Source organism: Xenopus laevis, chromosome 5L (assembly GCF_017654675.1).
Source record: "Xenopus laevis strain J_2021 chromosome 5L, Xenopus_laevis_v10.1, whole genome shotgun sequence".
NCBI classification, from domain to species: domain Eukaryota; kingdom Metazoa; phylum Chordata; class Amphibia; order Anura; family Pipidae; genus Xenopus; species Xenopus laevis.
Window position 1 is genome coordinate 18,076,932 of NC_054379.1, and position 13,734 is coordinate 18,090,665.

Consider the following 13,734-nt stretch of genomic DNA (forward strand, 5'->3'; position numbering starts at 1 on the left):
TTAAAGGTTTACTTGTCCTTTAAACTAGAGCAGCCTTAGTCGATCGAGCTGATTTATCATAGGGCAAGAAATATATTTTGCCCACAAAATTCCTCTCTCTCCCCCTATATTATCTATCTATCTATCTATCTATCTATCTAGTGCACGGTAAGAAAATCCATCTGCAAAGCAAGACCAGCAACACCAGGAATTTTAGTGACCAAATTATTATTATACGTACAACATATAATCTATATTAGAGTAGGAGTTACCATTTTGCTTCCCTTACACACTACAGTATGCAGGTATAGCCAACACACACATATTATAGATAGATAGATAGAGAGATAGATAGAGAGATAGAGAGATAGAGAGATAGAGAGATAGAGAGATAGAGAGATAGATAGATATAGAGATAGATAGATAGATATAGAGATAGATAGATATAGAGATAGATAGATATAGAGATATAGAGATAGATAGATATAGAGATAGATAGATATATAGATAGATATATAGATAGATAGATAGATATAGAGATAGATAGATATAGAGATATAGAGATAGATAGATATAGAGATAGATAGATATATAGATATATATATAGATAGATAGATAGATATATAGATATAGAGATAGATAGATAGATATAGAGATAGATAGATAGATATAGAGATAGATAGATAGATAGATAGATAGATAGAGATAGATATAGAGATAGATATAGAGATAGATAGATATATCTCCAATACATACCCTTCATTCTTTACAGCTGGAAGCTTTTTCTTTAAGGAGTCTTTGTCTTCTGCACTTAGGATGGTGAAGCCCTTAAGCTGGCTGGCGCTGTAGGAGGGAAGAAAGCCCAGTTCCTCTCTGCTGCTCACAAAGCAGTCTGGGTGGTACCACCGATCAATCATCCCCAGCTGGGGCCGCTCCACATCCACACTCTTTTTGGATATTCTGATCTGCCCCTATAGAGAGAGAGAGAGAGAGAGAGAGAGAGAGAGAGAGAGAGAGAGAGAGAGAGAGAAAGTAAAATCAGAAGAGACGAGGGACAATAAAGTCCGGAGTGAAGAAGCACATTTATATCCCATAATAGCAAATATTCCAGCAAGAGGACGCGACAGTGAGAATAAACATTGTATATCTCGGTAACTCGAAATTCATAAACAACTAAATGGTGCTGGTGTAAATGTGCTCAAGTTGGCACAATTTTTCATACCTGGTGGTCTTGTCCGAAACAACTCTCTTATTGGTCACAAGTTTTTGGCTTACTATTCAATACTATAACCAATTATTCTTTGCTGCTGAAACCATCAATTGCCCATCACTCAACCTAGATCTAGGTTGAAAACGCTTCGAAGACTCTTAGTAGGCCACATACTGGGAGCTGCTAGACTAATTATTGCCCAACATTGGAAATCTGAAAAAATACCTGTAATATCAGAACTCATTGATTTCCTTTACAGAGAAGCTGTAATACTACAAAGCTAGGAATAAAAACCTGCTCCATAAACAGGATAAAAAAATGGGCATGTTGATGTTATTAAAGGGGTTGTTCTCCTTCAAACAACTAGTTGTTTTCAGATAATCACCAGAAATAACTTTTTCCAATTACTTTAGATTTTCTATGTGTCACCGTTTTTCTAATATTGAAGTGTAAAGTGTTATTTTTCACCATCTAAAGCAGCTCTGGGAGGAGGGGGGTCGCCGACCCTTTAGACTGTTCTAGTTCTAAATTGATACATTCAGTTGTAGATACATTTCTTATCTTTGACCCTGCTGAGCAGAATCTCTGAGTTTCATTAAAGGGGATGTTCACCTTCCAAACACTCATTTCAATTCAGCTGTTTTTAAGATTGTTCCCCAGAAATAAAGACTTTTTTTCAATTACTTTCCATTATTTATTTTTTACTATTTTTCCAAAATCTAAATTTGAATGTCTGTCTCTGGTGTTTCAGTCTGGCAGCTCAGTAATTCAGGGGCAGACACTGAACTGTTACAATTTAGCAACATTTAGTTGATCCATTTCTCAGCAGCATCGCTGGAGTATTAGTAACTATTGTATCAATTCTAACAGCTGCCTGTAATGAAACTCAGGGATTCTGCTCAGCAGAGATAAAGATAATGTATCAATTTAGAACAGTTTACAGGGTCGGCGACCCCCCCATCGGAGTTACTTCAGAAGGCTTCAATATTAGAAAAATGGTCACAAATAGAAAGTCATTGGAAAAAGTCGATATTTCTGGTGATCTATCTGAAAACAACTAGTTGTTTGACGGTGAACGACCCCTTTAAGGCAGCTGTTAGAATTGATACAATAGTTATTAATACTCCATTGATGCTGCTGAGAAATGTATCAATGAAATGTTGCAAAATTGTAACAGTTCAGAGTCTGCCCCTGACTCAAACAGCAGAGACAGGAGACATTCAAATTTAGATTTTGGAAAAACAGTAACAAATAAATAATGGAAAATAACTAAAAAAAAAAATTATTTCTGGGGAACAATCTGAAAACAACTGAACTGAAAAAAAGTGTTTGGAAGGTGAACAACCCCTTAAACCAAAATTAACTGGAATCACAATTTTTTTGTTGCCCTCAAGAACAATAATAACTATATGTATATACATTTCTATATGTTTCTTCCATTTTCTGACTTTCCCTTTGCTTTTATGTGTTCCTTATTGGCCTTACTCTGGTCACAGGTTGGTTAAACGACATAGTAAAGGTTACAGTGGTAAAATGTACCTCTATAGTATTGTATTATAATGATATTACCAATGTTACCATGATCATCTATGTATATGATTGTAAAAGAAAAAGCTGGAAAAATCTCAACAAAATAAAAAGCGTAAACAGTGTCCAACCCCATAGGGGAATGTCTATACTGAATGCATGTCTGCCCAGGGCTGTGTATGGACAGTGACAAAGATTACAGTGTCCTCATTCACTCAAAAGACCAAAAGTTAGTATCTGGTCAATTTTGACCAGATGGTACAATCCCCAATCTGTACGCGGGGCCAGCCCGATCAAGTGATTTATGGCAGCTGCATTCTACTGTGCTTGCACCAACCCCTATTGGCTGAAATGAGAAATTATGACCAATACTGATAAAGGGTAATTGGAAACTACCCTATAGTGGACTGGAATACCAGTTATATCACATAAATTATTATTCAGATTGTTCAGACTTTGGACACTGGAGCTTATTGCAGTTGAAAAAGCTAGGAACAGGTATGTGACCTGTTATCCAGAATGATAAAGGGTCTTTACGTAATTTGGATCTTCATACCTTAAGTCAACTAGAAAATCATGTAAACATGAAATAAACCAAATAGGCTGGTTTTGCTTCCAATAAGGATCAATTACAAGGTACTGTTTTATTATTAGAGAAAAAGAAAATAATTTTTAAAGAATTGGTATATTTGATTAGAGTCTACGGGAGACAGCTTTTCCATAATTCTGAGCTTTCTGGATAAGGGGTTGCCGAACAGCGGTACTACAGTGTAAAGGGGAAGTACTTTCTGAAAATAGCAGAATTCTCCACAGAACCCCATTTAAACAGAACTTGGTACAATGGGCCAATACTGAAGTGGACACATTTTGCCACAGCTGAGGGATGGTGGCTCCCGCTCACAAGAGAGATAAATAAGGCTCCATGAGCAAAACCAGCTGTGTATTTATTTGACTGAACATCCATAGAAAAATAAATATTTGTACCACATTTGTTAATCAACTGCCTATAATCAACATCACCTATAAAGTTTGTTTGTAATTGCAGTTAAAATAATTATTTGTTCATCTTCATGCTGATAGAAGGCCCATGGCATGGAATTTCTGGGACAGCACTGACATGTGGAATGTATAGCGGCGCAACAGGTTCTCAGTCACGGCTTTGCAGCTAAACACACACTCACCTTTTCTATTTTCTGCTCACAGCCTTTGCAGGCGCTTCTGTTTGACTTTGCATATTCGGCTGCAAAATCATTCAGAGTCATCTCCCCTTTGCCCCCCTTGGAATCTCCTCCAGCTCCTGCCAGGAAAAAGCACAACCAGATTAACCACAGACTCCATGGCTGTATTTAAGTTTGGGCCACCCTAGGCACTGGACTTTACAGCACCCCAAATGTACTCATGACATCACATCCTGCAAAAAATTTCATTTCCAGATTTCGTTAAAATGGGCCCTGTACGAGAGAGAGAGAGCGAGCGAGAGAAAGAGAGAGAGAGTTTTAGATCTACCAGGGAGCTGTTATCTTGTGTTAGGGAGCAGCTATATGGTTACCTTCCCATTGTTCAGTTGTTAGGACAGAGACACACGATCAGATTCGGGGGGAGATTAGTCGCCCGGCGACAAATCTCCTCTTCTTTGGGGCGACTAATCGGCGGATGGCACTTGGAGCGCTTCATTTTCTGAAGTCGTTCGAAGTTGCCTCAGAAGAAAACTTCGGGAAAACGAAGCACTCCGAATGCCGGCCGGCAGGAAGGCAGTTCAGGCAGATTAGTCTCCCCAAAGATAAGGATATTTATCGCCGGACTAATTTTCCCTAAACGCAGCGTGTCTCTCTGCTCTTAGGCTGCTGGGGGGGGGGGAAGATGGTGATATCACTCCAACTTGCAGTACAGCAGTAAAGAGTGACTGAAGTTTATCAGAGGACAAGTCACATGACTGGGGTAGCAGAGAAACAGACAATCTGTCTAGCCCCATGTCACATTTCAAAACTTAAATAATATCAAAAACTGTTTGCTCTTTTCAGAAATGGATTTCAGTGCAGAAGTCTGCTGGAGTAACACTATTAACTGATGCATTTTGAAAAAAACATTTTCTCATGACAGTATCCCTTTAAGGAGACACAGCAATCACACTAAAAAAAAAAAAAAAACAGACAGGTTTAAACATCTTCTGACTCTAGTGTGTGTGTGTGTGTGTGTGTGTGTGTGTGTGTGAATGTGATAGGGACTTTAGATTGCGAGCTCTGCGGGGGCAGGCACTGATGGAAATAAAAAAAAAACAATCTCTGTAAAAAGTTAAGGAAATGTGCCGCTGCTATATAAATAAAGAATAATAATAATAGGCATAATTTACCCAACTGGTCTCTCTATTTATTATATAATACACTGAATATATTTTCCTGATTCAACAGAAAGACAATAAATAGGACTGTGCTTTTATTTGTCACTGGATCCCACTTAAGGTCCCCACAGACGCAAAGATTTCTCTTGCAGAACGAGATTACGATTTTTCGGCCGACATCTGTCAGGAAATTGATTGACCAGGTTAAAAAAATCTTTGTCGGTCCCCGTGCAATCTATCTATGTTTGCAGGGCCAAGCAGGCAGCTCCCCTTCGTGGTCTCACGATGATCGGATCTTTTAAAAATCTCAACATCTATGGCCAGCTTTACAGCAACTTTTACCAGGAAGCGATTATCATCCCATAGTGCTGTGCGCTATGTCCATACGCTGTTTGTCTGTACTGATGCGACCTCTCGTAGCGTTGTCACGTGTCGTCTTGACGTCAGCGCGAAAATTTCCATATTATCGCGGCTACTATTCTTTGTGTTGTTTGTGGGAGATTTCTGTGCATCTCTATGTACATGCTATTTCTCAGCTATCGCTCCAAAAAGGGTCTCTGTGCGTTTTAAAACTACAGGCGATCTCAAATCGCTCTGTGTACATATTAGCTCGTGATTTGCATGAATCCTGATGTGTCGACAAAACAAATAACTTGTAGCCAGGACTCGCTTTTAAAAATCGCGGGTGACTTATCGCCCAGTGTGACCTTAGCCTTAAGGTGGCCATACACGGGCAGATAAAGCTGCCGATATCGGTCGTTTGGACCGATTTGACAGCTTATCTGCCCGTGTATGGGGGCTTCCGACGGGTCTTCCCGATCGATATCTGGCCACGATATCGATCGGGAAGGTTGGATTTTTAACCGACCGACCCGTCGGAGCCCCTTGGCGTATCGTAATTCGATCGTTCGGCCATACGGCCGAACGTTTCAATTACCCCCGATATAGCCATGCTGTTTAGTGGCATATCGGGGAAAGATCCGCTCGTTTGGCGATGTCGCCAAACGAGCGGATCTTTGAGTCTATGGCCACCTTTAACCAACAGTGGGAGGAGAAGGTATTTAATCAGATTCTCCTTTGAGTGAACATCCCCACCCCCGATACATTAGTTAGAACAGACAACAATGAGGAGTAAAGGGGGAGTATTTACACTGAGATCATTATCACTCCTAAACTAAAGCTGCCCCCTACATGGTCTGAGATCAGCTGCCCTCAGATCTAGTCTCCTTATATTTCTGCCTTTGCACAACATAGGGCACATATACTGAAATATCTCCTGTATATACATGACATTACACAGAGAGCACATAAAGGAACATTACCTGCAGCAGCCCCTCCAGTTTCAATGGCTTTCTTAATCATTTCCTGATCTTCCCATCGGAGCTCTGTGTAACCATAAATATCCCCTTGGGATAAGACTCGGGCACGCTTCCAGAAACACGAGTAGTGATGCCAGTGCGGAACTTTGCCATCGAACATTGGGGACTGGGGGGAGAAAAACAGGAGCTTTAAGTTTCATTGCACAACTGGCCATGCAGCACTTACATATATATTAAAGGGAAAGGTCCATGTATATATTTTAAAGTGATAAGAGCTGCCCCCCATTGGATTTGTGTTCTTCATCAAGCTTTCTACAGTTTAAGTTTTACATATGTTTTAAAGGACAAAGAATTTGTGTAGTTTTGTAAAAATACTTTTACTTTCATTTCATTGTGTTCAGTTAGACTGAACACCAGAAGGCCACAGTGTATTTCTATTGGGTACATTATATTTAAGTGAAATAGATACAATTGACACCCCCCCCCCCCAGAGAGAGGAAGCTGCGGATAAAAATGAAAGCTAAATTGTTTATCTGGCCAAGTGCCTAGAACTGTGCTTGGAACATCACTGATCAGTCGCAGCGCAAGACTCCAGAACATTCCTTGTCTGTATATTTGTATTTATACATATGGGTAGGGAGGAGTCATATAACTTCCCTTAGGGCAGAGACACGCGTGGAGATTCAGGAGGGGATTAGTCGCCTGGCGAAAAAAAACGCCTCTTCTTCGGGCGACTAATCTCCCCGAACTTCCTCCCCGCCGGCTAGAATCAAAATCCCCAGTGGGATGGCACTCGGAGCGATTAGTTTTCCCGAAGTCGACTGAAGTTTCCTGAGGCAACTTCGGAAAACAAAGCGTTCCGAGTGCCATCGCACCGGCAATTTAGATTCTAGCCAGCGAGGAGGCATTTCACCGGGCGACTAAATCTCCCCGAATCTGCTCGTTTGTCTCTGCCCTTAGACAATACAATATGAGGGTATAGCTACTATCCAGCCTCATTTTTGCCAAAATCCGCACAGACCACAGGCTTTCAGCACAGTAACCATGAATGAAGGGGGTGGGTGCTGTAAAGCCACAGGGGCTGATAAAGTAGCCAGCATGACACCAGCCTTCAGAAGAAACTTTAGCACAAGCAATTGTCCCCGACACTCCCCCCAGGGCTCAGAGTGGCTTGCTGGGGAGAATGTCAATAGCCTTATTACTGGCCCCTGGAACCATAAAGTTTTGTGAAACCAGGCACATTGCAACCTCTGGGAAGACAGGGGCAAATACTCTCCATGCTGAGCAGCTCTTGGAAGGGTATGTAAATATCCAGAATTGCCCTGGCTCCTCCCTGGGGAGATAGAAATAAACAGGGTATCGGATCTATTTTATTCCCAGTATTGGTACCACACTGCCCCATTCTGAGGCAAAGACCAGCAATTGCCCTCCTTCTTTCCTTAGTTTTAAGAGGTTGTACCGTGTTAGCCATTGAAAAAAAAAATGCAGAAAATGTAAAGTTTGGTGATACCTTTCATTGGCTAACTGAATAAGTAACTATGGCAAGCTTTCGGAGCACACAGGCCCCATTTGTCAGGCAAAATAAATACTTCTTTCCTATAACTTTCCCCAGGCTGGGCCTGCAACAGAATACCCCATAACAGGACAACAACCTAGTATAGTGTAATAACAATCCATGCCTGCAGTAAGTTCCTCAGACCTGGGGCAATTACCTACTGAGAGAAGCAGGTATGGTCTTTCTCCCCCGCAAAGAAAATACTTAATTTTTTTTTCACTTAATGAGGACTGATGCATTGGACACTGCGCCTTGACGGGGAAGCATCAGTTTACACATACTTTGTACAAGTCAAGCAACTACAGGGGTCTCTTTTTACTAAATGTAGGTAATTGCCCTTCAATGTGTGCAAAATTAGCTTCTGGTTTTCTCTTAAAGCTATATAATGGAGTGTTGGGGTAATGTGTTTGGTATGAGAAACAAGCCACACCTACATGCACCCGACTGGTTTTAAGTGAAATTTGAAGATGAGCTGCATTTTTTGTTTTTTGCCTACTGTATAGCATAACAACAAACCTACCCCGTGCCAACAGAAACAAACCCTTTAATGAAAAAATAAAACGTACCACCCACCCCACCCTCCCCCCAGCCTAGTTACTACCCCGGCAAATGCCCCTAACTTTTTACTTAGCCCTTGGTGCAGATTCAGGGGTCGGAGTTCACGGCAGCCATCCTCCGGTTCTTTGGTAATATGAGAATGAGACCGGCGGGGCGGCGCATGCGCAATTGGAGCATTTGCCTGAGGGGGGGCAGCTAGGCTGGGGGGGGTTATGTGGGGTAGGGTTTTTTAATAAGGGGTTTGTTTCTCCTTTAAGCAATAACCTTAATCATACAGCTCTGGGTTATCCTATTCTTGCTCTGAATATGCCCCAAACTTGGGCACAAACTTAAGAGTATAATGTTATCTATCCCCTGCCCCAATATACCCCAACCTGGGGCAATACCCTGCCACACACAACCATGACCCCACCATGCACCAGTACAGCCTGGGACTATTACAGTCTTGTATCAAGTAACCCCAACTGGGGAAATTCCCATCTATGAAAAAACACAGGGTTAACTGATCCCCACTGGGAAAACCCATTTTGCGGAATTATTCTATTTCATAAGATCATTTCAATAGTGACCCCCAGATACTCCGATCCCAGGGCTATTAACGTGCAAAGTGGCTGTTACTGGCCATGCTGTGAGCCACACTAGGTAGCCATTGGGCAAAGATCGCTATCATGCAGCAACATCAGCCCGGCCCTACCTGCACCATGATGGCGAGACGCAGAGACTCCTTGGCGATGTTGTCGCCGCATTTCTTGCAAGAGGCGCGGCCGCTCTTAGCGTACTCAGCCCGGTAAAGTTTGTCGGAGGCCTCGGCCATGGCTGCAGAGAGGAGAGGATCAGGCGCACAGGGAACACACTGGCTCTTACAGTAACAACGTGCAGCCCCAAGCCCGCCACACAACAGAACAGGCAGGAGCAATCGCCACCAGAGAGCACCGTCAGTCTTCTTTGCTGGCTGGCATCCGGGGCAGGTCGATCGATTGCACGTGTCTTGGTACAGAAGGCGTAAGTAGCTGGGCGGGGTTTCCGTGATGTAATTTTTCCCAACTAAACTGTGTTCATCAGAGGATTTTGTTTTGGGGTCGTGTGAGAGAACTGTGTGTCTATGTGAGAGTATTAAGTGACAAAATAGCAGAACATCTGAATATGAGGAAACAAAAAGTCACTTAAGAATTCCCCTGACCTGTATAACTCAGCCTGCAGCCTTGTGCCTTTATATGGTCACAAAACCCCTCAGTGACTTCTAATATCCTTATCATTTACAGTAGGGGGTACATTATCCCTTATAATACATGAGTGATACTCAGAGTTCCCTGTATAACTCAGCCTGCAGCCTTGTGCCTTTATATGGTCACAAAACCCCTCAGTGACTTCTAATATCCTTATCATTTACAGTTGGGGGTACATTATCCCTTATAATACATGAGTGATACTCAGAGTTCCCTGTATAACTCAGCCTGCAGCCTTGTGCCTTTATATGGTCACAGAACAACCCCTCAGTGACTTCTAATATCCTTATCATTTACAGTAGGGGGTACATTATCCCTTATAATACATGAGCGATACTTAGAGTTCCCTGTATAACTCAGCCTGTAGCCTTGTGCCTTTATATGGTCACAAAACCCCTCATTGACTTTTAATATCCTTATCATTTACAGTAGGGGGTACATTATCCCTTATAATACATGAGTGATACTCAGAGTTCCCTGTATAACTCAGCCTGCAGCCTTGTGCCTTTAGATGGTCACAGAACCCATCAGTGACTTCTAATATCCTTATCATTTACAGTAGGAGCTACATTATGCCTTATAATAAATGAGTGAAACTCAGAGTTCCCTGTATAACTCAGCCTGCAGCCTTGTGCCTTTATATGGTCACAGAAACCCTCATTGACTTTTAATATCCTTATCATTTACAGTAGGGGGTACATTATCCCTTATAATACATGAGTTATACTCAGAGTTCCCTGTATAACTCAGCCTTCAGCCTTGTGCCTTTATATGGTCACAGAACCCCTCAGTGACTTCTAATATCCTTATCATTTACAGTAGGAGCTACATTATGCCTTATAATAAATGAGTGAAACTCAGAGTTCCCTGACCCATATAAGATATTACATATGCACAGTTACAAAGAGAACTTAAAAAAGTAGGTTCCAGAGGCACAACTTATTGCAAAATACAGGGATAATAAATGTCACAGAGGAGTTCCATTACCATTTAAAGACACTAGGCTGAAGGCTGAGTGGTTTTAAACAGGTCATGAAAATTTGAGGTGACTTTAATATCCTTATATTTTACAACAGGGGGTCTGTTATTTATTATAATATACAAGTTTCAGTGTACCCTGTGAGTCACTAAGCACAAATTATAAGGATACAAGTTATTCATAGCTCTTATGTATACAATCAATTATACACAAGAGCTTTGCCCTCTCTTATGCCAAGCTCTTCATCGGGCAGTTTACTAGGCTCCTCACCAGTGGCCACAAAGTCCTCATTGTGCAAAGATGGTGTCCTTGTCCTTTATCTGATACATTGATGCCTGCATGAGTGCATGGGTTACAGACAGTAACAAACTTTTTCTGTTTTGGCCCAACATCTGCAAAAAAAATCAAGTAATTACGGGTCAACCTACGCATGAAAATTGTTGGTGAATCACAAGTTTTGCTGGTTACCCAGGACCCCCACATAGGCCCCTTGCATAGAAGATGATGACCCATATCCTCCGAATGACACCCTGAATGATACAGCACTGTGTAATATGATAATAATAATAACACCAATAATAAATAATAATATAACATTTATAACTTTACATTCATATAACATTAGATTCACTCTGGAGAATGATGAGACATATGTAATCTAGGGGTGGGGTGGGATGTTTGTCGTGGTTGGTGAGAGTATCCAGATATTCCTGTATCCCTGTAAACCAATCACTAGAAATTTGCTAACAGTTGTCACCATAAATCTCACATAAGGGGGATCCCTATAGGCATTTGCTCCACTGGTTTAGACCATATTAGATCAGCCTATGAGGGAGCAGTAGCAAAACAAAAAGAAAGAAGGGAGCACTCACAGACCCGTTGATGTATAGCCGCTGTGCTACTACGTGAGAAACGCTCCCGAAGCGTATATCCATCAATGAATTTTTGCAAACAAGGAGCACCAGCAAGTTTAAAACATCCATTTATTTGAAACTCATTAAAGGAACAGTAACGTCAAAAAATAAAAGTGTTTTAAAGTAATGAAAACATAATGCAGTGTTGCCCTGCACTGGTAAAACTGCAGTGTTTGCTTAAGAAACACTACTATTGTTTATATAAATAAGCTGCTGTGTAGCAATGAGGGAGCCATTCAAAGGAGAAAAGGCTCAGGTTACACATCAGATACCAAATAAGTTCTGTCTGTCTAATGGTGTTATCTTTTATCCATTAGTTAACCTGTGCCATATAGCCGTTTTTCAATTTCCGCCATTGCTCCCCAGCAGCTTGTTTATATGAACTATAGTAGTGTTTCGGAAGCAAACAGATCGGTTTTACAAGTGCAGGGCAACACTACATGATATTTTCATTATTTTAAAACACTTACATTTTTTGGTGTTTCTGTTCCTTTAAAATGTGGAAACAGAGCATAGTGAGCTCAGTATCTCAATGGCTTTGACGCGTTTCGTGGATAAACCACTTCCTCAAAAAGCTAAATTGTATCAACTCCTGTTAACATTTAAAACCGCAGCTGCCACACCCCTACTAAAAACATTAACCCTATCGTGGGTAAAACCACACGATCCGATATCAGAAACAAAGGAAGTGTGCCACTAACATGCATATTAATTCATCAATAAATGAACAATTACATAAATATTACATATCACATATTAGTGGGAGGGAGCAGTAGTTGCAGATAGATGCAGTTTTCTCTGTATGTAACGCATGTGTCAACATCTATATAGTTCATATACTGTATTTTCTACATATTAATACATAAGATTTTGTCTGTTGCACAACTGAGGAGCCAGCTAAGGTTTCCTTTTTGACATACCCAGTTCTAGTTATACAACAAGTGATGGAAGGGCGACTCAGGAGGAAATTCAAAACTAGAACATGTGAAGGTAAACAAAGGTCCAGGGGCGGATGGTACTCTTCCCAGGGTACAAAACAAGCTTAGTTCTGTGATTGCCAAACCTCTTTACTTAATCTCCCAGGATGCTTTGAGGTCTGGCATGGTGCTGAGAGATTGGCAAATTAATGTTGTGCCACTATTCAGAAAAGGATCCCTTTCTCAGCCTGGAAACTGTAGGACTGTTAAGGTGGCCATACACATAGAGATATGCTTGGTGATTTTGCCAAACAAGCGGATCTCTCCCCAATATGCCTGCCTTTAAAGGGGAAGGAAACCTAGTTGGCGCAAAAACCCTCCCCCCCTCCCGTGTGTTGCCCACCCTCCCTCCTCCACCTGGCCTACCCGTCCCGCTGGGCAAATGCCCCTAACTTGTTACTTACCCTTCTGCGCAGGTCCAGTCCAGGGAGTTCACAGACGACATCTTCTTCCACACGATCTTCTTCCTGCTTTGAACGGCGTTTTGGTGCATGCGCAGTAGGAGTATTTCGCCGGTATGGATCTACTGCGCCGGTCAAAGCAGGAAGAAGATCGCGTGGAAGAAGATGTCGTCTATGAACTCCCTGGACTGGACCTGCGCAGAAGGGTAAGTAACAAGTTAGGGGCATTTGCCCAGCGGGACGGGTAGGCCAGGGGGGAGGAGGGAGGGTGGGCAACACACGGGAGGGGGGAGGGTTTTTGCGCCAACTAGGTTTCCTTCCCCTTTAAGGTGGGTGATATCGGGCTGATCCAATCGTGGGCCCTAGGGCCCAATGATCGGATCATAATGAAAGGAATACAGGCGGTCGGACTGCGGGACCGCATGAACAAACAGATACAGTCTGTGATCCAATGGGATTTTTACCCCTGTCCGATTGACATGTGGCCGACTCTCGGCCAGATATCGACTGAGGAAGCCCGTCGGAGGGCCCCATACTTGGGCCAATAAGCTGCCGACATGGACTGTCATCGGTTTTTAACGGCCCGTGTATGGCCACCTTTAGTCTGACAATGGTGGTAGGAAAGATGTAATAAGTTTTGAAAGATGTAATAAGGAATAAGATACTGGAATATATATATTGTAAATGAAAATATTAAGAATTTGTGATAGCATGGTTTTATGTGCAACAGATCTTTCCAGAGAAATTTAAT

General features: G+C 41.9%; 1 protein-coding gene across 1 annotated transcript in view; it reads right to left on the minus strand.

Annotated features, from left to right (window-relative positions):
* parp1.L (poly(ADP-ribose) polymerase 1 L homeolog) overlaps positions 1-9,323 on the minus strand; it is a 35,886-nt gene extending 26,563 nt beyond the window's left edge. Inside the window, 4 exon segments of the mRNA NM_001088102.1 lie at positions 736-950; positions 3,898-4,013; positions 6,377-6,539; positions 9,181-9,323. Of these exon segments, the coding sequence (NP_001081571.1) occupies positions 736-950; positions 3,898-4,013; positions 6,377-6,539; positions 9,181-9,300 (614 nt within the window). The 5' untranslated portion in view covers positions 9,301-9,323.
* Positions 9,324-13,734: the final 4,411 nt, after the last annotated feature.